Here is a 25,638-nt window from a genome sequence, read left to right as displayed (position 1 = left end):
TTCTACATGTGTTGAAACAGCTTTCAGATGGCCATGACATTTTGTCAAAAATAGAAATGGCAGTTGGGAAAGGAAAAGCAGTTTAATCTCAGCCTAATCTTAAAAAGCATTTTCTTTATTAAAGAACTGAGTCCATCACCACAGCACTGCACACATTTGTTGTATATATTCCATTACTGTAACAAATCAACTGAATGTTTTCAAAAATCAGCTGAGTGTTTTCATTCACTTCTTCCTTACAGTCCTCATGGAAGAGAATATTTAATTGGTGGGTTTTGTCTGTGAAGCCAATGCATGAGCTACAAAATAATCTCTATGTAACAAATCTGCTCTAATTCCAGGCACTTGCAGCTCTCGCAGGGGAAGATCAAAGTGTCACTGTTCTGTTCAACTTGGACAGTACCACAATTTACAGTAGTACAGTGAAATAAAAGATACAAGCTCGAAAGTTTAAAAAAAAGGTAAAATCTTAGGTAGTACTTTTGTAATTATCTAAATTCAGAACTAAGATGCACCAAAATTCAAGCACACAAGAATTAACATCTACTGAGGAAATCCCAAATGGCCTTTAAAGAGCCATGGAAAGGAGTGGCAGTTCCTCCATCCAGTCACTGGAGCTGTCACACGATGCTGATGTGGGCTCCAGCTGTTAAGGAAAATGAGTTCTTTTAGGATACTTTTTAAGGGAGTGAGCCACAAAGATCAGCTGTGAAACACTTGGGGTCTGCAGAAACTCCCCCATCCCCTTCTGCTGTAACAGGGGCTGTCCCTGCAGCCTGGGGTGGCACAGCAGGCTCTGACCTCCCACACATCGTGGGATGGCACAGCTGCTCATTAAATGTTATTTTTGGCATTCTTTGTTTGGGAATGACTGCTAAACCCAGAGTGTCTCCCTCTGAAGAGACCTCCTGGGGTCCAACAGCCCAACCCAGCAGCTACACTTAGCACAGAATTCACAGTTAGCACAGAATCCAGAGTTTCCTGAGCTGGGAGGGACCCACAAGGACCACGGAGTCCAGCTCCTGTGGGCTGGGGTTCTGCAGCCAGGCCTGCCCTGCCCTGCCCTGCCAGCTCCTGCTGGAGACTCACCTGCTGCACGTGGAGTTCCTCCAGCACTGATGGCCCCTGTTTGGAAAGCAGGCACTGCTTCCATGGCACTGGATGATCCCACCCCGCCTCCAGCAGCATTTTCCATCCCTGGCATCAGTGATACCCAATTTCCTCTCACACCAGCCACGGTTTGAAACATTTAATTCCAGTCCCATTCACATCCCTGGATCTGCACCTTGCAATTCCTCCCCTGGGAATACCAAAACTCAGAGCTCAATACAAGAATAAAATTCCACCAACAGTTTCAGTAATTCAATAATTTATTCATCTAAAAAAGTGTGTAAAAGTATATAGCTCTCATCCACAAGGTATATATGAATGACATTTAAAATGGAGGTCTTTTATTATTATTGTTTCTTTTTATCAAAGTCTTTTTTAGTGTATTGTACCAGCGATATACTGTAGATTTAAAATGAACTTCACATTTTTTTTTTGTTTTCTTTCAAATTGTTGGCTATATATAAAAGAAGCTCACTGCAAAATGCTCAGAGGAAAAAAAAAAAAGAAAACAAAAAGAAATTCAGAACTCCCCAGAAATGTACAGCTTTTACATTTAAAAAAGGTTCTGAAATATACATACAAGCATGCTGGACATTCCCCACCCTCCCACTCCCTTTAGCTGAAACAACTGTAATAATAATTCTGATTTAGGCATGATTTTCCAAAGTTAGAAATAAAAAAAAAATAATAACTTTCTTCACTCTGTAGGAAAGCCAGGGCTTGTACATTTCAGATTAATTCAGTAAAAAACTCACAAGTAAAATAATGCATATTTAAGAGAAATATTATACAGAACTTTTCACACTGAAGTACATAAGATTTTTCTTTAAAATCTATTGCCATTCATTTATTTTGCACAAAAACGTATAAATATGTCACCAGCTTCTCTTAACTTAAAAAAATTAAATAAAAGACACCAGATGAAAACTACTCCTTGCTGCCCTTTTTTTAATTTCTAATTTTTGCTTAGAACCAGGTTTGTGGGGAAGAAACGCCCCTGGATAAAAACAGCCCATTTAAAAACAATAAGCAAAATAATAATCCAAAGTTCAGATGAATCCTGGGAACAAATAACCCCCAAATGGTAAAAGATTACAAATGTCTACTTTACATTTCTTTCCTCCCCAAGTTAAATTTTTTATACAAGTTTACAATCTTCATCTTTTTATGCTCTTCAAAAGGCCTTGAGAATTTTCTTTTTCTGATTAAGAAAAAATAGTACTGCAATATTTTTAAAGTCAATTTTACACTGTACACATTAGATACAAATGGTTTGATATCAGATTTTTTTTAACCTATACATTGCAAAGAGAACACCCACACGGAGGGGTGGAGCAGGGAAGGAAATAATCCATTTACAGGTTCCTCTCCTGCCTTCACCTTCTCATTACACAAGCAATTTTTTTTTTCTTTTATTATTTTATATAATTTGTTTTAAATGTTACATTATCTCAAGAAAAATACTTTTTAAAATCATAGAATTTCACTTTTTTTTAACCAGAACATGAAAGTCTTTTGGAAGAACTCTAAACTTGGTAGTTTTTCTTCACAGCCAGGGGAGGGGTCACCAAGCCTGATCCAAGTGCCTGACCCTGGCCCCCTCCTGCTGCCCAGTGCACCCCCAGAAATGAGGGAATGGGGCTGGAATAGGAACCCCTTGGAGCCTGGAATGAAGGAGTCATAAAAATACTTCAATTAGCCATTAACCTTCCCAATGGCGATCATTTCATTAAACAAAGTAACTTTGCCACCACAGTGGTGTAACTTCAAGTACTAATTTAATGATATAATTTTTAAAAATTATTTCTTTGAAATAATATTCCTATAGTCAGAAAAAATACACCAGATTTGTGACTGATTTAGTGTAAACAAAAACCATATTTTTGGATATGTACATGGACGAGTCTGCCCAGAATTAAAGGGCAACTTGGCTTTCAGTAAATACTTTTCTAGCATCACTAAATTTACTGGAAATATATTTCAATCATAGCTCTACAATAGATTAATTTACCACTTTCCACTTGCCCTGACACTGGGCTTTAAAGTATTTTTCCTCCCTACCTCCCTCTCACTCTTCTCCCTTAGGTAGTGTTATCCTTCATTAAACACTGGCCATTCCTTGCTTTAACCAGACTGAAAACAGGGGAGAATTCCTTAAAATACAAGATACTCTTACCAGAACACACTTCCCTTCCCAGACTTTGATTGCTTTGAGCTTCACTTTTGATTTCCAGGTCAGAAGAGTGAGAGGTCTGTAGATAAATAACCCTACAGTGGAACGGAGCTGGATTTTGAAGGTATTTCTACTGTTCCTGGTCCTTTATAATTTAATCCCTCCCCTCCCCAAACCTAAAAATAAATAAAGTATCTCCAGACCATTCATATCTACATGGACAGGTAACAAATGCATGCATTCATCCCAATCCACTCTGACAGGAACTCCAGGTAGACAGAAAACTCCAATATTTATACGAGACTACAACTGTGTGGTTTTGTGTTTGTGGTTTTTTCCTCCTGCAAAGTCCGGTTTACGATGATCAAACAACGAAACACCTGCACTGGTCGCTACAAGGTGGTTTGTACTCGCAGGGCTGACACTGCTCGTGGGTCTTTATCAGTTCCTAATGCAAAAAGATCCTGTAGTCTTCCTTAAAAAAATAAAATATTAAAAAAAATAATCACGCTGACCAGTAGTTACTGAGCCACCAAACTAACACTGGCTTGAGGTTACTCTGTGTTCACTGTTCTTGGATGTTCCCAGATTTTGGACTGAAGCTGCCAGAGATGTCAATGGGTAGTTTAGTTTTGAACACTGCAGAATTCACATGTGCTTTTGCAGGAACAGAAGCACAGCACAGGACTGGTCTGAAGAGAAGCAAAGGGAGCTCTTTGCAGGTCGTGGCACGTTCCCGGGCGGAGGGGAGAAAGAAGCAGCCAGAAGAACAAGTGCTTGTCCTACAGGATGTTCATGATGGCGTTGTAGAGCTGGGTGAGCACCACGAAGTGCACGGGCAGGCAGGAGCTGCGGTCCTGCGTGGCCGGGTTACACGTGAGCCAGGACAGGGCGTTGTACTGCTCCAGCACGAACCTGCACAGCGAGGCAGAGAATCACAGCCTGCCCTGGGGGTGGGAATGGGCTCTCCTAAACCCTGACACAGCTGCCAGTGTGCTGGCAAGGGAGAAACCCCACTGAAAAGCAGGAGGGTTTAGCTTTGCTATGTCTGAACTATTTGCATGAAGGCCTTCCCAAACACACAAAGACTGCCTCTCTGGGCACCCTGTGCCAGTATTTGCTCACACTGTTCCTGTGATCCTGTATCTCATTGCAATTTCTCATCTTGCAACTTGTGTCTGTTGCATCTCATCCTTTCCCTGTCCACTGCATTCTTGTTTTAACTCAATACCTGGGACACCTGTGAGAGTTCAGTCCTCCAAGAGGATGAAAATTCAGATCTTCTAGAATAGTACAGCCCCAATTTCCTCAGATTAGACATTCCTGTTCCCTGCTGATGTTTGTTTGTTCACTAGGGTGTCCCACACTGTGTGCTTTCATGACACAGATCTGTGTCCAGCCCCCAAAGGTGGGATGGAAGCAAACAGGCCCTACATCATTCTGAACAATAAAACACATACCCTGTATGCATTCAGGAACAGTGTCTCCTTCATACCCCAGTCCTAGCACAGTGGCATGAGGCAATACTTTTATATCCTACAAATCCATTCAGTTTGGAGAGGTAAGATAATGAGTGGCACAGCTCAGATCAGATGCCAGGGGAACAGAGCAGTCTAGGTGGGGGGCAAACCATGATGTCCCCCTGGCAAGGCTGAGCTCTTCTGAGTTTCCTTGGCATGGCTGTGAACAGTGGAGGGAACCCACAGAATTCCCCCTCAAAGCCCTGCTCTGGCACCTTGGAGGAGGAAATGCCCCAAGACATATAGGGTACAGGATGGCTAAAAAGTGTTGATAAAAACTGGTAAGTAATTGTGATAGATTGGAAAGGTTACTCTGAAACCTCCAAGCTCAGTCCCCAAAGTTCTGTTTAGGGCAGAAATGAAAACCTAAAGGGTGTTACCTCAAGACATCTGATGTAGTTTTAGAGTCGAGGGGGTGAGGAACTCGCTGAGAATTTCTGGCAGGTAGAAGCTCGTCTGTCTGCGCTACTGAGATGTGGTGATGGAGAGAGGCCTGCAGAGGGCAAGAGCAAAAATTAGCTCCTCATACAGCAGGTACTGCTAAAGATAGCCAAGAAACATCCAGTGTGAATCACCTCAGGACAGCGTGGGAAGTTGGCAGTTCTGTGTTGAACCCCCCATGACCACGTGTATTTCCAAATTAACGGTAACATTTTTGAATAAACTGCCTGGAGTTCTTGCAGTTCTGGAGTGGGAGGTCTCAGGTTCACTCTGACACCACAGACTCCAACTGCAGCTTTTACAGGCACGGAAATAGCAATGGATAATGAGTGCTCCATGTGGAGCATGACAGACCTTCAGGAAGAGGGGACACTGGTTCTGTGCCTGAGGACAGGAGGACCAGAACCACTGCGGGAGGTTCTCGGCTTTGGCGGTCGACACGAAGTATCCCAGAGCCAGAGGCTGCTGCTTCAGCTCTTCTGGGGCTTCCCTGGAGAGGAGACGTTCACCTTGGCTCTGCAACACAGGGAAAAGGCAGCTCTGAGGGTGTTGTCACCTGGAACAGTGACTTCATTTGCTAATTACTGTCCTGTGACAAATGAGCCCTCCTTTAGTCAGTCAGGAATCTCAGTCAAAGTTATCCAGGCCCTGCCTTATTCCCCTGCAGTTGGGTTCTCCAGGCTTATGTTTCAGAAGCACTGTAGAGCAGTTCACTTCATCCATAAATGTCAATAGGTTAAAAGAAAAAGGCAAAGATTCCAGTGCACAGAAAGCAGCTCAATTACAAATCCCTCCCTGCCAATCCCTTCCAGCGGGTCTGGACAGGAATCCAAGGCAGGGAAAAAGCCTGGAGCAGGTGGCACCGGGAGCCCGGCACATGGGGCCAGTGCCCAGCCATCAATTATTGCCCTGACCCTGGGCCCACGGGGGAATGATCACACACTGCTGCTCTGCTAAAGCCAAACATTACACTGCAATTACCAGGCCTGGCTTAATGGTTAATGGGAATTACTCAGGTTCAGCTGGAAGGGGTTTGTCCTGGGCTCTGGGCTCAGGCCATGAACCTCCCAGGGCTGCTCCCAATGGATGCAGCTCTACTGAGAGCAAGCTCTGCATAGAAGTCAGACAGAATGGATTGTTGAGGGAACTGGGGAGAGAGAGTGAGGAGTTGTGATTTGTGGCTGCAGGGTTTGGCAGCAGAATTTAGAAGTTTTCATTTGCCCACACACCAGTTTGGAATGCCTGGGACAGCAATGTGCTGTTATCAAGGCTTTGATGGGAGAGCTGTACAATCCACACAAGGTGGTTGTGGACTGAGCTCACAAAATGCAGGATTAGCATTTCTGTGGCTGAGGCAGGAGGCATTTCTCCCTCACTGACTGTATTAAACCTGCACTGAGGCATTTTGGCAGAGTTTGCAAGAAAAATATAGGTAGGACTTTCTACTTCCAGGGGTGAAACTACCACCATATAGTCACACCTTCAGGAGTTCTGAATTTGAGACATCTCAGTGACATGTCAAAAATGGTATAAAAGTTACCCTGCTCCTCTCATAAAATACTGTATTATTTAGTAAAGAAGTAATATGCTACTACTGTAAACTTCATACTTTTAGAACAAAACTTCTCAGAAATTTGTGAAGCATAAAACTTTTACCTAATAGTGATGGAAACCATTTTAAGAGAACAGCTCAGTCTTACATGATAAAGTGTAGGAGGGAAAGAGTTCCATCAAACCTGATCAAGCTATGCCAATTCAAAAAAAATAACTTGAATTACCAAAACAATTTGCATTTTAAATAATCACTGATGTTGGAACTGACTTTATAAAAGCCACTTCAAACAAAAATAACTCCCAAATGCTGTTTGCTCTGGGCTAAATATTCCTAAGAAAACAACATCTGCATAACCATCCAGCACCTGTGGAGTTTCCACGGGCAGAGTTTCACCACTGGGAGAATTCTCTCCCTCTTGCCTCCCCTGAAATCCATGGGAACAGGGCAATCACAGCTTCCCTTCTCACAAAGGCTTGTCACTTCATTCCAGGGACATTCCATAGGAAAGAATGGATGAGTACAGATTAAATCTGTGCAGAGTCATCAGCTATGGCTGCACCACACAAAAATTAAACTGCTGCTCTCCTGCTCTCTCCCCCTCAATTATCCACCAACAATTAACCTGGAGGTGCAAAAAGCCAATGCAGAGACACCTCCAGCAGCATTTAACCTTCCATTTTTACCTAATTTTTGCTTGCTGTTGAACTAATTATGTGTCAGAATCTAAAGGAAAAAGATGTTTTGGAGGATTTGGACCTTTCTTTATATTTTATTTTAAGCAGTGTGTGTCCTATGTGATCCAGCCTTACCCTACTGTGATGGTAGTGAGATCCCACTCCAGTGCCAGATGGTGATCCAGGGGAAGGAACTGGGGAGGAATTTGGTGAAGAGTGAAGATTCCCTGTTATCAAAATTCTAATGTCATTGTCCATGTCATCTGGGAATGGGAGGTCAAACATGTCATCTGAAAAGGAAAAGAAAGGAGAATAATTTCCAATGTGCTATACTCTTTTCTCCAATACTTTTTTAATAATTTATTACCTTTCCCTTTAATTTATTATCATTCCCTTTTTTCTTTTACATACTCCCAAGATAGATGAAAGCAGAGATAAAGACTTTACTTTTTAATCCCACTTAGAACCCTTGACTGCAACCACAGACATGAGAGTTGGCAGGCAGCTATTGAGATAATGAATTTTAGCAGTGGCCACAGAGTGAACAGAATTCCCATTGTAGCACCTCCATAAAATCCAGACTGAATTTTGTATCACAACAACTGACACCTTTGTGCAGTTGCTCACAGAGACCCCTTAACAAGACACTTGGAATCATCACACATAGCTCCATGTGCTGCTCCTCAGGCTCCCAGAGCTGCACCCCAGCTCCAGCCTCTGGGAACAGCCCTGGCAGCTCCAGGGACACTGCCCCAGAATCCACGAGGGCAGCAAGGGACTCAGGATCCTCTCAGACACTGCACCAGGATCCCCAAAAAAAACAGCCTTCATATCCCACTTTCACCTCAGGAGTTCCACACAGCTTGTTAGCATAACTGGCTGGATTAATTTGGTTTAAGTTAATATGTGGGGAGGGCTCAAGATACAGGGAAGATGCGTTTGCCTTGCATTCCATTACTCATTATCTGCACATAGGTTACAATACTGCAAGTAAGTTATGGGAGGGAAGGATAAGGCACCATCAACACAGCCAAAAATTACAGCATCCCAATATGGTTTAGAGGGGTTTTTCTTATCCAGATTTCTCAGCAGGCAAAGAAATCCAAGTGTATAATGACATTTAAAGCACATTTTAGTGGGTAGACAGGGACAGTGGGAGCTGTCTGAATTAACTGCATTAATTAGAATTGCAACCAAATTTATACTAAAACAAAAATAGAAAAACATAAATAGAAGTTATGCATCCTACATATAATAAATAACAATTTCTCTTGAAAAAGATTCATTTACACTGCATAAAATGGAAAATTATGCATGTCCTGAACTAATTTTACCTGAAACCCCAGTACTGAAACAGGCAGGTGGTTGTTTTCCTTCATCTCCCAAAGAGAACCTCTGGATTGCTGGAGCAATGCTTTAACTGAAGTTTATTAACTTGTGTCCTACAGCCTCAGTAAACAAACCAGAGCTAATATCATGCTCTGCTTGGCCCCCAGAGCAGAAATGAGCTGGCTAATGGCATAGGAAGCAGCTTAATCATTAAGTAGAGCAGAGTTAAGAAAATTAAATTTAACACCATTTTGGAAAAGGCCATTCTTGTACCTGACTCTAATTAACATCTGCAGCACCAAGGGGCAGGTTAATGCAGGTTAATGTTTGTTGTGCTTGGGAGGGATCCCGGTGCCTCCTGGGACAGGGATTGAGAGGGGCAACTTCCCTTCAGAGGCCCTGGGACATTCCAGGAGGGACAGATCAAAGCCTTAAAAGCAGTAACCTGCCTTCCTCTCCAGCCCAACTGCCCTCCTCATTAATACAGCCACTGTACGTGTTCGTAGCTACTCTTGGTTTAAATTGCTTTGCACTCATTTAAAGGATTGGGGACAAAGCAGGAAAATGCTTATTTGGATATAAAGCATTAACCAGAGTCTTGCTGACTCAGACTGCAGGTTCAATTTAAAAGTACTCTGGGGGCACCAGGGAAATCTCAGGTTGGGATATTTTCCCTACTCATCCACAAGTGCCTCCTTCCTGTCAGCTTTGCACACACCAGGGCCCGATGTAAAGCATGACTGGAAAACAGCAGCTGGCCTGAGCAAGTCACAACAAGACAAAGCACACCACTTGGTGCATTGGCTGGTGCTTGTCCCTTTGGGAATAACCAGTGTGACTCTGAAAACAGACTCAGGGAAAGCACAGTCTCCCCCTGTAGCTGAAGCCCTGCATGGTTCCCTTGCCAGGGTGGTGTGGGGTCTGTGCAGAACCCTGGCCCCTGGGGGTTCATTCCTGCCCAGTCCCAAGGCACTTCCCCTCACTCACCGTTGGTGGGGCTGAAGCCATCCTCGTTGGGGTAATTTGCAGGTGCCACCTGGATGGTGGCAGAGGTGGGGAACACCAGGATGTGTGTGCAGGAGGCGTCCTGGGGGGTGTTGAGCTGGGACGACTGCAGGTTCAGAGCCGTGCTGCGCCCGAACACCGAGCCCATCGTCACCGCGTCTGTGGGGACACAAAATGGCCCAGGGGTCACTGCATCGCCTCCCAAACACCTGCTCTGTGTCCAGGAACACCTCTGCCAACCCCACTTGCTCTGCAAACTCACAGACACAGCTCAAGGGCCTAATTTCAAAAGATTACATTGCTGCAAGAGTTTGACATTAAGACCACCCCCCCCACCTCTCCTGTCATTCTGCTGCCCCTTAATCAAATATTTACTTGTTAAATAAGGAAGTTAAATTGATTTTTCACACACATTTCTGTAGAATTATGAAATACTCCCCACTTTGGTTGATATGAACACAAACACAAAAATAAAGCCACACAACAATAAAGCTTCTCTCTCCTCCTCCTCTATTCTTCTCAATTATCCACCAACAATTAACTTGGAAGGTGCAAACAGTCAATGCAGAGAGACCTTTTCTGCAGTATTTAACCAGCACCTTCAATTTTAACCTAATTTTTGCTTGCTGTTGACCTAATTATGTGTCAGGATCTAAAGGAAAAAAAAACTGTTGAAGGATTTGGGTCTTTGTGTTTTGCTGTGATATGAAAAAGGCCTCGTTTGCCATCTGTTTTCTCACATTACAAAATCTCGGCTTTGAAAATATTCAACACGATAAGTAATTTTCCACCTCAATTAATTCTGCTCTGTATTAGTCTTTTCTTTCTAAACTTAAAAAAACCCAGAGTGGTTTGTAAGGATATGTTAAGGATGTGTCACCACATACATTGAAAAGTATGTGCTTAGGTAAAACAACAAAGGGAACCTCAGCATTAAATTTTACTTCAACTGAAGCCCATGGACTGCTGCTTGTAAGTGAACTCCCTAAATAACTTCAGCATGTGAGAAGGCAAGTGGGCTTATTCTTATTTCCATTTCTACAGGCTCCTACTCATTCCCACTGCAGCCTCCTCTGTGCACACGAGTGTCTGTGACACAACTTCTGGCCCATGGGAACTGGGCTGCATGAGCCCAGTTATGTTAATATGTGGGGAGGGTTAAAGAGGGAAGAGATCAGCACTTTGGCAGTGGCCCACAGTCACCTTCCCTCTGGAGACTGCTCTCCCCACATTTCTCTGCTGTTTTGGGGAATTCCGCTGGATCAATCTATTGTCTGCCACACATAGCCATGCTAGTCAAGTTCTTCACAGAGATCCCAAGATCACTGTGCCCAGTGTGAATTGTGATGAAGAACAGTTTTGCTGGCATTGCCATAGTGGGCTCAAACATACCTGGCATCACCACGAACGATCCCTGTGGCTCCATGGCAACGAGGCAGGCACTGAGGATGGAGGGGGAATCTGCTGCGGAGATGCCACACATGCGGCAAACCTCCTTCAGCTGTTTGCTGATTGTCTGCAGGGAGCACTCCCCGAGCAGGATACTCCAGTCTGCAAGGGAAAAGCACCATGGGAGGACAGAGCTTGTGCAGAGCCATCACTCCCCTGGAAACAGCAAAACATTCCCAACACCTGGCATTTCCCTAATCCCAAACTCTCCAGGACTGACTCCTGTGCACATGAGGGGTCTGGCCCTGCAAACTAGCTGCTTGAGGAGTTCCTAGATTGTTTTATTCCAGGGTAGTCTCTTGGCTTTCCTTTGTTCAATACATTTTTTCCCAAGACCTTTTAGTTTGTTTAGCAACATTTAAGTTGAGGAATCACAGCTGAATCCTGTCTCTATTCCTGTGCCAGGATAACTTCACTCAGAACTTTTTCTAAAATGTGATAAAGCCTCCAACTTCCCTTGGAAGGACAGTGTGCAAATCCTGCACAACACAAGGGAGTAGCATCAGACCCAGGGCACAAACAAGGAAAGGTTTTTGGAAACCAATATAGGAATTCAGTGCTAGGGTAGGACTGCAGCCAGCTCTCCTGTAATCCATGCTGTCATAGCCCAGGATATTCCAGTTTGGAGGATCCTCGTGATTTCTCTGCCAGGTACTTTTACACCCAGATCCACTTGATCAAGTGGGCATCAGTGTCAAGACAATGATGGGAACAAAGGGAGAGAAAGGGCTTCAGCAGTTCTGTTGTTGATTATAAACTCCTAAGGAGCCCTGCCTGGGAAGCCTGGAAATGCTTCCCATCCACGTTTGCCCTCACTAAACTCTGGCAAAATAAACAACAGTCTATCCTGTGTGATAGAATTTGACACACCTTGTTCACCTTCTAGGACGCAGAGACAGGACTTGGGAAGGGTAAGCCAAATTCACCCCATCTAATGTCACTGTGTGATGGCAGAGTGCACCCTCAGCAAGTCTGCAGGTGATGCAAAACTGAGAGGAATGGCTGAGTCCCCATCCCTGGAAGTGTTCAAAAGCTGTGTGGATGTGGTACTTGGGGACATGGATCAGTGGTGGCCTCAGCAGTGTGGGGACCAGCTGGACTAGAGCTCAGAGGGCTTTTCCAACCTAAACAATTCTGTGGTTATGTGATTATCACTCTCAGCTTTTTAGTTTGAAAGGTTTGTGATCGAGTCTGACCATCCTGCCTCTCAGCCCGGTCCCTGTGCCACAGCCCTGACAATTGCTCACCTTTCAGCTCCCCGTGGCCCAGCCGGCCCAGGCGCCCGATGACGACTCTCCAGGGCAGGGATGTCATCTGGACAATGCCAATGCACCATTCCCAGAGCTTCTGCAGCCCAATCTTCCGCGCAGACAACTTGCTCCTCCTTGACCTGCACGGGCAGGAATTAAAAACAAGAGTGAGAGGAGAATCAAGGACAATATTCAGATTCTGTTCTCTCTGATTATGTCACTGTATGTCACTGCACAGGTCTGGGCAATCCCTAACCTACCTTTTACTACTACTAACAAGAAAAACTTAGGGTTCTGCTTTCAGTGCTGTTACTGCAGTGCCATCAAACTGCTGAGCAACACACCAGGTGTTCCTCAAGGGACAATATATAAACAAAACAGTTGTAAAACAAATTGTAAACCTAGTGTAACTCAGTCGCTTTTCCCCGTGCAGATCTGAAAATCTACAAGTGCCAACTGAAATGTTCTCACTGTAACACCAGCACGATCTCCTGAGCAGGAAAGGGGAAGGCAGGGATGTGCAAGGAGCTGGTGAGGGATGACTCCAGACATGGATCCATGGAGAAGCCAAGGGCAGGGAGTACCTGCTGGGCAGGTCGATGTTGACAATGCAGGTCTCCAGCAGCTCCCCGTGCAGGTCGGTGCAGGACGCCAGGAGCCAGCGCTGGTCATGGGACAGGCAGTACCCGACAAAGAGCACGTTGTATTTCTGACTGGCCTCTCCAAATGTCTCTCCCAGCTCTGTCTGCTTGTCTTTGATGGGCGCCAGGATGAAAGGAGGTGAGTACAGCTGGATTGGGCTGGGCCTCTGCAACAGAGTCAGCACAACCATCAGCTGATAGATCAGAAACTACTGAACACAAGGAACACACACACACTGACAGCAAGTACAGAGACAGGCAGGCCTGAAACAATGAGTAAATTCAAAGCATTCCCAGTGAAGGAGGAGATTGGGAAAAGGGGGGGTTATAGACAATTCACTGCTGCCAGTTAAAACTGATGCACTTCAAACCTATCTAAAGATTTCTTTTTATGTACAGGTAACCCAGGATATGAAAGCAGTCTTTGGACCAGTCTCTGACACAGGCAAGAGTTTAAACCCACTCCTGTCCCTTAATCATCTTTAGGCCCTTGGCTGGATTTGCTCCAGTGCATCTGAGTTTCTTGTCAGAAGGGAGGAGGACAAGCTCCCCCCGGCTGTGCTGCAGCACCTTCCAAGGGCATCCCAACTGCTGCTCCTTGGGAGCATCCATCATGTCCAACAGGACCTCCAGGTCATCTTCTGCAAAGCTGCTTCCCACAAGGGCATCCCAAACCCATCTGAGCCTTGGAACTCCCCTCTGGAGAACACACAGGAGGGGCCTCACCAGACATGTTCTATGATTAAAAAACAGTCAGGGTATTCTCTTAATTCTTCAGCAAAGTTTGGGAGTCTGCAGTGCAGATTGAGAACAAATGTGTAAAATGCAATAAACAAAGATTAATTAAATGCAATAAGTAAATGCCAATAAGTTTGGCTTTGCAAGTAGGTTTTTAAACCCTCCCAAGCAGCTCTTTATGCCAAGGTAATCGTTTAAGTGTTTCGTTGGTCCATTAGATCTAAATAAAATATTCACAGTTATCTTTCAAAGAATGCAAAACATTCATAGAAAGTAGGATGGATTATTCTTCCTTTGAAATCCCTGAAGTTCCAGAATCAGAGCTTTAATATTTACAGTTTAAAATAGATAAAAGATAAGCTCATTGAAGAGGGGGATTTCTCCATTACCTCGGGGAATTAATATAACATCTGCAATTAGGCACAGGAACTTATTTCATATATATGCATATATATGTGAATAGAAATAAAAGTTGGGTTAAACTCTGGTTGGAGCACTATAGACTGAAACCAGAAAATGACTCAGAATCTCAACTAATGATGCTCATTTTCTCTTCTTTCACACTTTAACCTTTTACTTTATGACTCAAAACCAGAAGCTTAAAATGTTGTGAAAGCAAGTTAGCCTGATGCTTTTGTTATTATTTTCTATTCCATATTACCTTGCCTTTTCCCTTTATATAATCATTGTCTTCTATACTTTGAAAAAATCCCCAACAAGTATTTTCTCTACTCTTTGATATTTGAGGAAAGTGGTTACAGTTTATTAACAGACTTGGATTTTCTTGCCACCAATACCAACCTCAGGATTTTTGAGGGTCATCTCAATGCTGGCAGCTGGCCCAAAGCCTGTGAGGGACTTGATGTGGATCTGTGTGGGCAGGGGCCTCCTGCACTGGCAGTACACAGAGAATGCCAGAGACTTCAAGTGCTGAATGTAGAAAACCTGTTCATCCTTCATTGTCTGCAGCATGTACTGGCAAGGCACAATCTGTGGAATTCAGACACACAATAAAACAGGGCTGAGAGGCTTCCAGGAGCTGCTCATTAATATCCAATCAGAGCCACAGAGTCATTAATCACTGAACACTCAGCACACTTTGGGATGCTCCACAATACAGGTCCCTTGGCAGGAGTGGCTGCAGCAGGCAGGGACTGCACCCTCTGGGACAAAACTGCTTCCATCACAATGAGAGTGAACTTTAATCCATAAACCCAAACACCTGTATTCAAACACCCTGAATTTTTTACAGGTGTTTTTCTGGGCAACATCTTCACTTGCAGGTGGCCTGAACCACACCATCCCTGAACATTGTGTGCATGGTCAGGGTTGGGAATTGTTTGCTGTCCTTGTGGGAACTGGCACTATGGTGTCATCCTTAGAGAGGGGTGGAGAGGGCACAATAAAGATTCTATTACAGTGATCTGTATGGTTGTTTCCCCTTTTCAATTTAGTTCCCAGTGAAAGCTCAGCAGCCTCAGCTGCTGCTCAGTTTATGGGAAGAAGCCCACAAGGACCCACAGGTTCAACAGCAAGAACCAGAGCTACAAGATTTGCCTGGAAGATGAGTTTGGGGGTTAAGACTCATCTACACAACAAGAGTAGGAAGGAAAAATGGCACAACACTCCTTCAGAAGGAAACAAAGCATGAAAAAACTCCTGGTTTTCAGATCAAACCTATTTTAAAATTAGAATTAAATCTCTGTAACCTCACTGTTTTTATCTACTGGTTTTATTGTACAAGTACCACTTGTGACTGTTAAAGTATCTTTCCTTTTACAGTGAGATCTTTGGAGCAGAAGATGTCAATATAAAACATTTACATTGTAGCTACCACTACAAGACTCAAACAGATTCTTTCAACAAATATTTTCAGTAGTAATAAAACTTAAGTGTGACAAAACTTTTATTACTTTATGGTTCTTGCTTGAACCTTCAGAACCTTGGCAACACATTCTGCTTACTAAATGTGCCTGTGTGTTTTTAAAAGCCAGCTTTACCCAAGGATTTCAGAAGCTGAGCCTTCCCCTTCTGTACAGCAATGGTAATAAAGCTGCAAACATTTGGGTTTGATTTATTTTGAAGTAACTGCCTGTTGTGTGTGCTGTGGTACAGCTGTGAGAATACAGTGCTGGAACTGGATCATGTTTCCCTCGACTTAGAGAAAATTGTTGTTTTGACTTAAACTGGCAAAATGTATTTTGAGGAACAAAAAGTGAATGTGGAAACAAACAGCACTGAGAAAAAAGGGTCAGTGTGCTACAGCCTCAGCTCCAATGGCAGTGCAGAGGTTACACAGTTCTTGTGTTTCAGACACTGCTATCAGTGGCTGCTTGGGTTTTAGTACCCCAGGTCTGGATCAATCAGCTGCCTGCAGCCTACCACAATATGAAGTTGTGGATCTGATTTTTAGCTCATCCCCAAGCCTGAAATATTTTGGTGACAGGTTCCTCCATTCTTTCAGGGGACAATGAGGTCAGAAACTATTAAAAAAACACAACAGTTTTCCATGCCCAACCTGAGACACCTCCAGAACTTCCAAATTTTGAACTTTTAAAAACTAATTTGAAATACCTTTAAACCAGGTGAGCAGACATGGATAAGGTGCACAGAAATCCTTCCCACACTGTTCCTGCCTGTGCCCTCTGGCCTCCCACTGCCCCCACATTTATTGAGGCTCAGCCTCTGTGACAGGAGGTCTGGCAAAATGCAGCCTGCCTGGGCAGGAGGCCAAGAGCTGCCTCTGGCTGCACAAATTCAATTCTTCAGCAATTCCATACTAAGTAACTGTTTTTATATGCCAAGTTACATGGTAAATTATTTTTAAGAAGCAGATAATAACAATACAATAGTCATATTATACATTAAATGTCTGGCTTCACGTACTTCTTTTGGATTAAATAGTATAAATCAAGGGAATATAAACAGCAAACGACTCAACATGTAAAGTAATCAAAGAAGCAACTGACCAGTTTTGGCAAAGGCAACTTGAGTTACAACTTAAATAACTGAAATCCCTCTCCAGGAAGCACTGAGCAGATAGGATTGCTGGGACCATGGGACAGATTCAATGCAGGGAAACTGTGGCTGCTGTAACTAATTTCCTCATCAAAACAAACACAAGGGGTTGTTTTAATGCACAGACTTGTACTGTCAACAAAACAATTTGTAAATGTCACCTACACTTCCTGCATTATCTCCCATTTATCTCTTAGCATAGTGTCCATATTATAGGTGTGCTGTGACACAGTCTCAGTGTGAGGATACAGAGGAAGGCAGAATTACCTGGAGAATGAAAGAATTCCTCATATTCTCAGGCAAGTTGTCCAACATTTCTGTGTAGCATCTCATGAGGCTCAGGAGCCAGAAGTTGGTGGAAGCAGACTCCTCATCAGCAGTGTAGGTGAAGGGATCCACCATGTAGATGACCACAGCAGGGGGGTAGGTGTTGCTGTCCGCAGCGTCAGGCTCCGTGGGGATCCCGATCCGCTCCCGTTCCGACGTGCTGGGGGCAGAGCCACAGGGTCAGTACTGCTGTGTCTGGGGCCAGGCTGGGCCAGGGGGAAGGAAAGCAAAACTGAAACCCATGAGGACAGGCACTGAGATGAGCTGTGCTCACAGCAGCTCCTAATCCAAATAGGTTGATTAGGCATTAAAGGTACCATACAGTCTAACAACATCTCAGGGAGTGTCATCAGACCAGCTTAGACCTGAAGGATATGGAAAAGTTGACTCCTTACATGTGTGTCTTTTGATGTATGTGTGTATTTGGGTTTTGGTGCAGTTTAGGGTTTGCTTTAGGGAGAAGTGGAAGGGGGAGAGTAGGAATTTAGAAGTGCTAAAGGAATTCATGGAGCCTGGAGTCCTGCTCAGGTCCACTGGTAACAGAACGAGCAATTGAGAATTTCTTACTAGGTAAAACACTCCTCCTATGCCTCAGCCAGGAGAGACAGGCTCAACATCTGTAAGTGATCAAAGCAGCTCAGCCTCTGTCAGAAGCCCTTGCAGCTGCTCAAAGGTTTTTTTGCACAGATCAGGGAACAGATGTCTCAAGGACCAGCCCAGCTACAGCAGGATGTGGGTGTTTCCCTCTCTGTAACACACACCAGGTCTATCAGCAATGTGCATTATTATAAGAGTAATGAAAAACATGCTGCCTCAGAAAGTTACTTACAAAACCTTTTCTTAATTTTTATGTGATGGATGGCTATTCATAATGTAGTCTTTAAAAAAGTTGTGCCGCCAAAATCTATTTTAAAGTAACAGGACTACAGTTGTGTCTCTTGACCTCACAGCGTGCCTGCTCACAAAACAACACCTGCAATGCAAAAGAATTGGGGAAAAAATATCCATGGCTTGCACTTTGCATCTGTTAATGTTGCAGGTGTGATGGAGCAAGAGGCACTCAGGTCCATGGGGTACCTGCAAGTGCTGAGCCACAGGCTCTGACACACCCCACATGCTCCTGGCGCTGCAAGGACAGGGCAGGTGGAGGGTCCCAAGGCGGCTGGGACCGGCTGGGATTCCTGTGATGAAAAAGGGGAGGGGCGTTTTGTCCAGCTCCCCTTTGTCAGTGGGTGTTTCAACAGGAACAGGCGCTGCTCTGCTCCCACCTGCTCAGCTGTGCTGCACCTGTCAGAGGGGCCCCTCCTTTGAAGGTTTCCCTAAGGCTGAGCTGGCTGAGCGCAGGACAGGGATCAGTGAGCAGCACTGCGAGCCACTGAGCGCTTCGCTTACCCTTCCTGTCCCTCCTGCTGCTGCTGGGGGAGGTTGGGGCCCGGCTCGGAGTCTGCCCCGGGCCCCGCGCTGCCCTGCGAGCGCTCGGCCGTGCCGCCCGCGGCGCTGCTGCTCTGCCCCGAGCCCGCGTTGCCGCTGAAGCCCGGCGTGGAGGACGTGCCCATCTGGCTGGCGCCGGGCGTGGCGGAGGACGCGGACAGCTGCGGCACCGAGGAGCCCGAGGAGGAGGCACTCCCTGCCGGAAGGCTCGTGGTGCCCGCGCTGGGCGTGGAGCTGAAGGAGCTGCCCGTGGCTGGGGCCCCGGCGGCGGCCGAGAGACACGAGGAGGAGCTGGAGGGAGCGGGTCCCGAGCTGCCGGGAGCCGCCTGCGGCTGGCTCGGAGCCGGCGTTTGGTACTTGGGGGGCAGCAGGAGGCTGCTGTCCAGCTGCAGGGTGGCCAAGTAAGGTGCTGGAATGACATGGAAAGAGAGATTAATGGCAGTCAGATCAAAGGAACCTGCATCAACCTGCAACTCCAATGACGTTCCCTGCCCTTTTACAACATTCCAAGAGTATACAAATGCTAAGAGCATGGAGTCTCCACGACCAACGTTTGCTTTGGAATTCATTTCTCAGGGTGTCAGTTTGAACTGATACGAATCTATTGTCTTTAAAACCAGGACTGACTTTGCAGGGCTTTGTGACTTTAAGCTGGCACTGACACGTTCTGCTCTCTGGCCAAACTGTGTGGCAATAACTGCATTGTACAGTGCCCAGCTCTGCAGTCTCTGACAGGCTGGAAACCTTAGAGCCGTTTATATCTGAGCTGCAGTCATGGCAAACTTTAACACAGTTATTTCTGCTGTGAGATACCACAGTCATAAATGAATATTTATTATTTATTTGTTCCTCGAGGTGGTGTAAATCACCAGCAGAGAAGTTTCCAGTGCTGCCCCTGTTGGTGTAATACAGAGCAGGGCAGGGTGCCATAACAAAAGCAACCAGACTCATCAGTTAAAAGTGTCACTGTTTCAGGGGGAAATAAGCCAGCATGAGGTTCAGAGCAGAAAGTGCCTCCAGGGTCATGTGGTTCCAAGGATCCACACACAGCAGACTGAGGCCCCAGGCACCAAGGGCATCAGCACTTGCTCTTCTGCCCCTGTGTTAACTCACTGCCTTTGCACAGTCCCAGTGACCTCCCCCCCTCTACAAATACACCTTTACACTGCAGACCACCGTGACACAGCTCTGTCACACAGGTGTGATGAGATGTGTCAGCAGCAATAAACCAGACCCATGGACACCTTCAGTCTTCTGTGGAACACCTGCCCCATCCCGGGAATATTCAGGGCCAGGTTGCAGAGGACTTGGAGCAACCTGGTCTGGTAGAAGGCATCCCAGGGGGTGAAACAGGATGAGTTTTATGGTCCCTTCCAACCAGACCAGACTGTCATTCTGTGATCTTTGTGACACACAAACACCTTATACCAAACTGACTTTTCTAAAAAGATAAGAATTCGAATCTCTGACACAATCCCCAGAGTGACAAACAACACAACTTTCTGAAGTAGGCGATTTTAACATGGAAGAATTTAAGATAAAGCCTAGTAATATATTTTAAATTTCTGAACAGCCCATAATGTGCACCTTCAGAAAACCCACACATTATGTTTGCCCCCAGAGCCGTGGTGGCACTCACCGAGGTGATGGCGGCAGACCTGCGCGTAGAGCTTGAGCCTGGAATGATTGTCACAGTCCTCGGAGCCCCAGGGCTGGCTGAACCACTCGCTCACCAGCTCGTCCGTCAGCTTCTGCGCCACGCTCTTGCCCACCTGCATGATCCCGTCCCGCAGCACTTTGCAGATGGGCTTGTGCTGCCCAAGTCTGCACATCTGCAAATGGAGGGAAGGACAAACACCCCTAAGGAGATGCCAACCACCCCAGGAAGTTACAGAGACTGGCCTGTGGCTTAAGCCCCTCATTCTGAGCACACAACTAGGAGGGTTACATTTATCTGTGGCCTTGAACTACACTCACAGCAAAATTATGGTTACAAAGTAATCTGACATATTGGGGAATAAATGCTAAAGAAATAAATGCTTTTATCCCCAGTTTAGCAACTGTGAGAAAGCAAGAGCTTCTTTAATGTGCTCCTTGCTCTTTAGGCTTGGTTGGGCCATCACTGGGAGGCTGCAGCTCTATTAATGCCCCTACTGCCTCCTCTGTGAAACGAATGTGTGCAGGGAAGAGCTGACAGCAACAAACACCCCAAAATGCCTAGAGAATCCCAGTGTCACTCAGACAGCATCCTCAGACTCTGAAAGTGCAGAAAGCCCTCAAAATAAAAAAAGCCCTTCTTCAAATAATTGTTACTTTAAACCCCATGCACTTCTCGCATTGGACATGCACTGGAGCAGCAATGACACTTAAGAAGCAATAATTCAGTGTGGTCCCTCTTTCCAACCTCGTATACAGCACTCAAGTCCCTGAAGAAAGTTTTGGCTCCGTCGAGCAAGGCCTCGTTTTCCGGACACACCACGATGTAGGCGACATCCCGATGGCCCCCGTAGGGGTCCAGCAGGAGCCTCTCCCAGAAGGGCAGGGAGAACGGGGAGATTGTCAGGAAGTCCTTGTCATAGCCCACCAGCAGTGTTGGGATCGGGAGAGGCTCAGGAGATTCCTCAGAGCCTTCACAGGAGAAAAAAACAAATAAAGAAAAACGTTAAAATATCTGGTTTAATTGCTGGCCCAGGAAGTGGGTTCTTTTACAGGAATATTGGAAATCACTCATCCCTTGCTGTTGTGAGACTCCTGCAGGTTTATCATGGAGTGGATAAACCATGTGCTCCCAGCCTTTCTTCTTGGAAAAGATATTTAATAAAGGAGAGGGAAGATTTATATTGTACTTAAGCAATGTCATATAATCAAAGTTGTTGGCCGAAGTGGAGGGAGCCGATCCAAGCACCACTTAAACTTTCCTAGAAAGCTGCAATAAAACATCTCCCAGTGTACTCCAAGCTCATGTACTGCCCTTCCTGAGGCTTCATCTCCTGCTTTTCCTTTGTCATATCCATAACCACAGCCCAGGAGTTCCTGTTCAATCACAAGTAATAACAGGAACACACAAAATCTGACCTTACAGCTCTTCATACAGCTCTTCATCCACCTCCACCTGGTTGTGCAAAATTACTGATGCTTAGAGAAATTCATTCCCAGGTATATAATACCACACAAAGTCATTATAATTCTAAAAATTGCCTCCTGCCCCTCTCCATAGGATGTGCTGCAAGCACTGCTTTCCCCACAGAGAGGATTATTATCCAGTGTAACAGGGTGTCTCCCAGATACTGCCTCAGTAGAAGAAATATTGCTGAAAGTGTCAAGCTAAAATATACCCAGTAGTTCCTGCAGAATATAATTCAACTTTATTAAAAAGTCAGCATCCAGTAAAATTCACTGACTTTCCATCAAACGCTCTGCTCTGCACTCTATGGGAATTTTGGCGTTATTCTCTGGTAACAATTGGCAAATCCTAACTCTTCAAATTACAAATGCTGGAAAAATTATTAGAAGTGTTCCTGGTGGGGCACAACAGCTTTAGACAGGAACTGGAGTTACCCCCAGTTGTCCCAGCCCCAAGGAAAGCAGCAATATATCAAATACCAATAGAGAGCAAAGTGTGGCGGAGCTGTAGGAAAAATATTAAACCAGGCTGCAGTGGTTAAGCCTGAAACAAACTGCAAGTAAGAAATACAGATTGAAATGCCAGTCGTTATTCTGCAAGCCTGCACAGACAAAATCTGGTTTGCTATTTTGCATTTTACAGAAGTGCCACTTACAGTCAGGAGATACTGAAACTTCTCATTAAGGCTTTGGGAACCGGTGTGGAGAAGTCATTCCCAGTTTTTCTGGATTTGCAGAGCTCACACAGGCCCTGCTCCCATTATGATGTGGCTGATTTCAGCAGCTCCCTCTGCTCCCATTATGCCTACACCAGCTTGCTTTGGCCTGAGCCAGCCCCCCACTTCAGTTGAGGGGGCTGAGCCTCACCTACAATTTCTGCTCCCTGTAAATGTGCATCCCCTGGAGGGGTAAAACCTTCACCAGGGTGTCACAAAGGCCTTCTGAGGCACTTTAAAGATCTGTGAAGAGCCCCCCACCCGTATGAACAGCCCCTTCCTATCATTTCCAGGAGAAAGTGCCCATTTCTAGGAAGCTGCACTCTAACTCGTGACAGAGCCCAGGGTAGGTACCGTAGGTCCCCCGTCCTGCCATCTTATGGAACTGCTGCCAGGTGAGTGGTCCCTGCACATGCTGGATGTTCTCCCAGGTCCTTCCCGTCCGCTTCTTCTGGATGGCATCCTGGAGAAAGGGCTGCAGGGAGAGCAGCATGCGCACCACGTCCTGGGAGGAGAGCATGCTGATGTCCAGCACTGCAAGGGACAAGGAGCAGCAATCACTTCAGGGAAGGACAGCAATCCCTCAGACACAGCAACAGCTTTTGTGGATTGTTCCTTCAATTGCTCTGCACACTGCCCATGGAATTTGGACAACTCTAATTAGCTGGATGGCACTCAGTGTGGCATTTTCAAAAACACAGCTGTCACCACAGGCCTTTACACACACATTGCAGTATCACTGGTGTCCAGCTCAGATCACAAGATGTCAGAGCATCTTCAGTATGCAAACAAATAATATTTAATTACAATTATTTTCCCCCCTTGGTACTTTTACCCCTTTCTCCCCCTAACTCAGAGCAATTCTTTTTCTGCTTATACCCTTCTCCAAAATAAAAAAGGGCCCCCTAATTTTGCCTTTCCCCAAATACCTGCATTTACTTCAGATTTGTGAACTTCCACAGACCCATTCCCAATTTAGGCCACAAAGTCTGAGGACAACTAGATTATTGGTACTTCAGATGTAATTTACAAGCTTTCAGAAATCTACTTTACCATATTTTTAGTCCCACATAAGGATTATGTGGGTGACAACTAAACAAAGTTACAGAGACAAAAGGCTCAGCTGTGCCCGTACCGTTGCTGTGAGGCCAGGAATGGACAGTGGCACTTCGGACAAGGGCTTCGTCCACCTTGCCCCCCGTGGGGTTGTCCACGTACTGCCTGCCCTGCTCCAGGGCGTTGAAACATTCCACCCAGGAGTCGTTGCTGTCAGCCTGCAGCCGGTCATAGCTCAGGTTGACACAGGGCAGCGTCTGGCGGTTGTTGGAGGCCATGTAATCCAAGCAGCTCAGCGAGGTGAAGGGCTGCGTGTGCTGGTTCTGCAGCAGCAGCAGGAGGCTCATGGGAGGCTCCTGGCTCCTCCTGGCTCCCTCTCCCATCTGCGAGATCAAGTTGCTCTGGCAGATCATCAGTCGCCTTTCTGCAGCCTGGCCGATGTCCGAGGTCTTGCCGAAAATATCCAGCTCGTCCTCGATGAAGAGCCCGGAGTTGTAGCCGAGCTTGCGGTTCATGATGGCGCTGAAGCCGCAGGTGCAGCGGTACTGATCCTCGTTGGAGGAGTCGGGGATGTACAGCCCCACATCAGCGCCCTTGATGTTCATGTTGCAGGCGCAGATGCAGCAGCTGTCGAAGTTCCTGTCCTTGAAGATGTTGAGCACGGAGTCGGAGAGGATCAGGGTCACGTACAGGCTGTGCGCCTCCGGGATGGGCTGCACCGTGCCCGGCTCCACCGAGTTGAGCGGCCGCGTGGTGGAGGGGGTGGAGGCGGGGGAGCCCTGGTCCGTGCTGTCGTACTTGACGGAGCCCTGGCCGCTGGCGGTGCCCCCGCCGCGGGGAGTCCTGGGGGTGCGCGGGGTGCGCGGGGTGGGCACGGAGAAGCGCGGCGTGGCCGGGGACGGCAGCACCCCCGCGCCGCTGTTGCTGGCGGGGGCCGCGCTGTTGAGTGTCACGGGCGTGCTCATCTGCGGCGTGCTCATCTGCAGGTAGTCCTGCTCCGCCAGGCTGCCCACGCTGGGCACGTTGCTGCAGGGGAGGGGGGAACAGAGACCCTTCTGTCACAGCTCATCTTTACATACAAGGAGCTAGTGGAACCTGAAGGGACTCACTGAAACTGTAGTAAAGAACACTCTGCTCATAACCTTGACTCATAGCTCGCAACAGAACTCGGAATTCTCACCATGAGCACCACTGTTCCTTATCATCATGATAAAAAGTATCACTTCACCTTCTTAAAGATTATTCTCATGACCTAAAACCTGAATGCTCTAGAGAACAATCCAGGTAAATGATCAAGTTAAGATTTAGAAAGTTTGCAACGTTTTTAGGGAAAAAAGAATAGTAGCTTTTATTTTAAACACCGCTGTCTGTGAAGAGATACAGATCAGTAGAAATGAAAGTATTTCAGAGATACAGAAATCTCTGTTCTAGAAATGACCACTTGAAATAGCTGCCACAAGTCAAACATGTGGCTCTGATACACAGTGTCACCTCATGGACACACTCTGCATGTCTGATTCTATAATTCAAATCTTCATTTCAGATTAACAGTCTACAGCACAATGGGATACGTTCTGTTACAAACTCCTAGTCCAGTAAAGCTAAGGATCATATTTTTGAGTCATCTCCACTCATGACTGGGTTTTACTACTCTGTTTTTCTCATTTCCTGCCAAATTCAAGTGACCACAGAACAGTTTGTACATTCCCATGAGATCTGTCTTCCATCTGCAAGGACTCATTTCAGGAAACAGGTAATAAGGGGCAAAGAAAAAGATCTTTTTTCTTTCCACATCACTTCTAACCTGCCTACTTTTCTTGTAATGTGTTAATTACATATTTGAATGAGGAAAGAGTGTAAGAACTCAGTAAGTCTCTGGATAAGGAAGGGGAAACAGGATTTTCCCATGTTTGTCTGTCCTCACAGTGTATTTTGTGTGTTATTGGAAAGGACTATCATTTGAATGCCCACCTATCATTAGTGACTTGAAAAGGGAAACACTGAAGATCTCTTTCCTTACAGTTATTTTATTACCTTGAACTGATGTGTGTCCAACTCAAAGCAGGAGATGGGAAAATAATG

General features: G+C 45.8%; 1 protein-coding gene across 1 annotated transcript in view; it reads right to left on the bottom strand.

The window, feature by feature from the left end:
* Positions 1-1,352: 1,352 nt before the first annotated feature.
* Positions 1,353-25,638, bottom strand: part of MED13L (mediator complex subunit 13L) — a 168,459-nt gene continuing 144,173 nt past the window's right edge. The window contains exons 17-31 of the mRNA XM_033075785.1: positions 23,636-24,582; positions 22,855-23,034; positions 21,066-21,289; positions 20,301-20,493; positions 18,623-19,070; positions 17,171-17,390; positions 14,687-14,875; positions 13,091-13,314; positions 12,504-12,646; positions 11,200-11,358; positions 9,790-9,966; positions 7,609-7,763; positions 5,599-5,760; positions 5,184-5,296; positions 1,353-4,198 (exon numbers count right to left, since the gene is read on the bottom strand). Of these exons, the coding sequence (XP_032931676.1) occupies positions 4,066-4,198; positions 5,184-5,296; positions 5,599-5,760; positions 7,609-7,763; positions 9,790-9,966; positions 11,200-11,358; positions 12,504-12,646; positions 13,091-13,314; positions 14,687-14,875; positions 17,171-17,390; positions 18,623-19,070; positions 20,301-20,493; positions 21,066-21,289; positions 22,855-23,034; positions 23,636-24,582 (3,667 nt within the window). The 3' untranslated portion in view covers positions 1,353-4,065. The remainder of the gene's footprint in view (positions 4,199-5,183; positions 5,297-5,598; positions 5,761-7,608; positions 7,764-9,789; positions 9,967-11,199; positions 11,359-12,503; positions 12,647-13,090; positions 13,315-14,686; positions 14,876-17,170; positions 17,391-18,622; positions 19,071-20,300; positions 20,494-21,065; positions 21,290-22,854; positions 23,035-23,635; positions 24,583-25,638) is intronic.

The sequence above is a fragment of the Catharus ustulatus genome, chromosome 18 (assembly GCF_009819885.2).
Source record: "Catharus ustulatus isolate bCatUst1 chromosome 18, bCatUst1.pri.v2, whole genome shotgun sequence".
NCBI classification, from domain to species: domain Eukaryota; kingdom Metazoa; phylum Chordata; class Aves; order Passeriformes; family Turdidae; genus Catharus; species Catharus ustulatus.
Note: the sequence above shows the minus strand (reverse complement) of the source record. Positions and strands in the feature narration are given on the sequence as shown.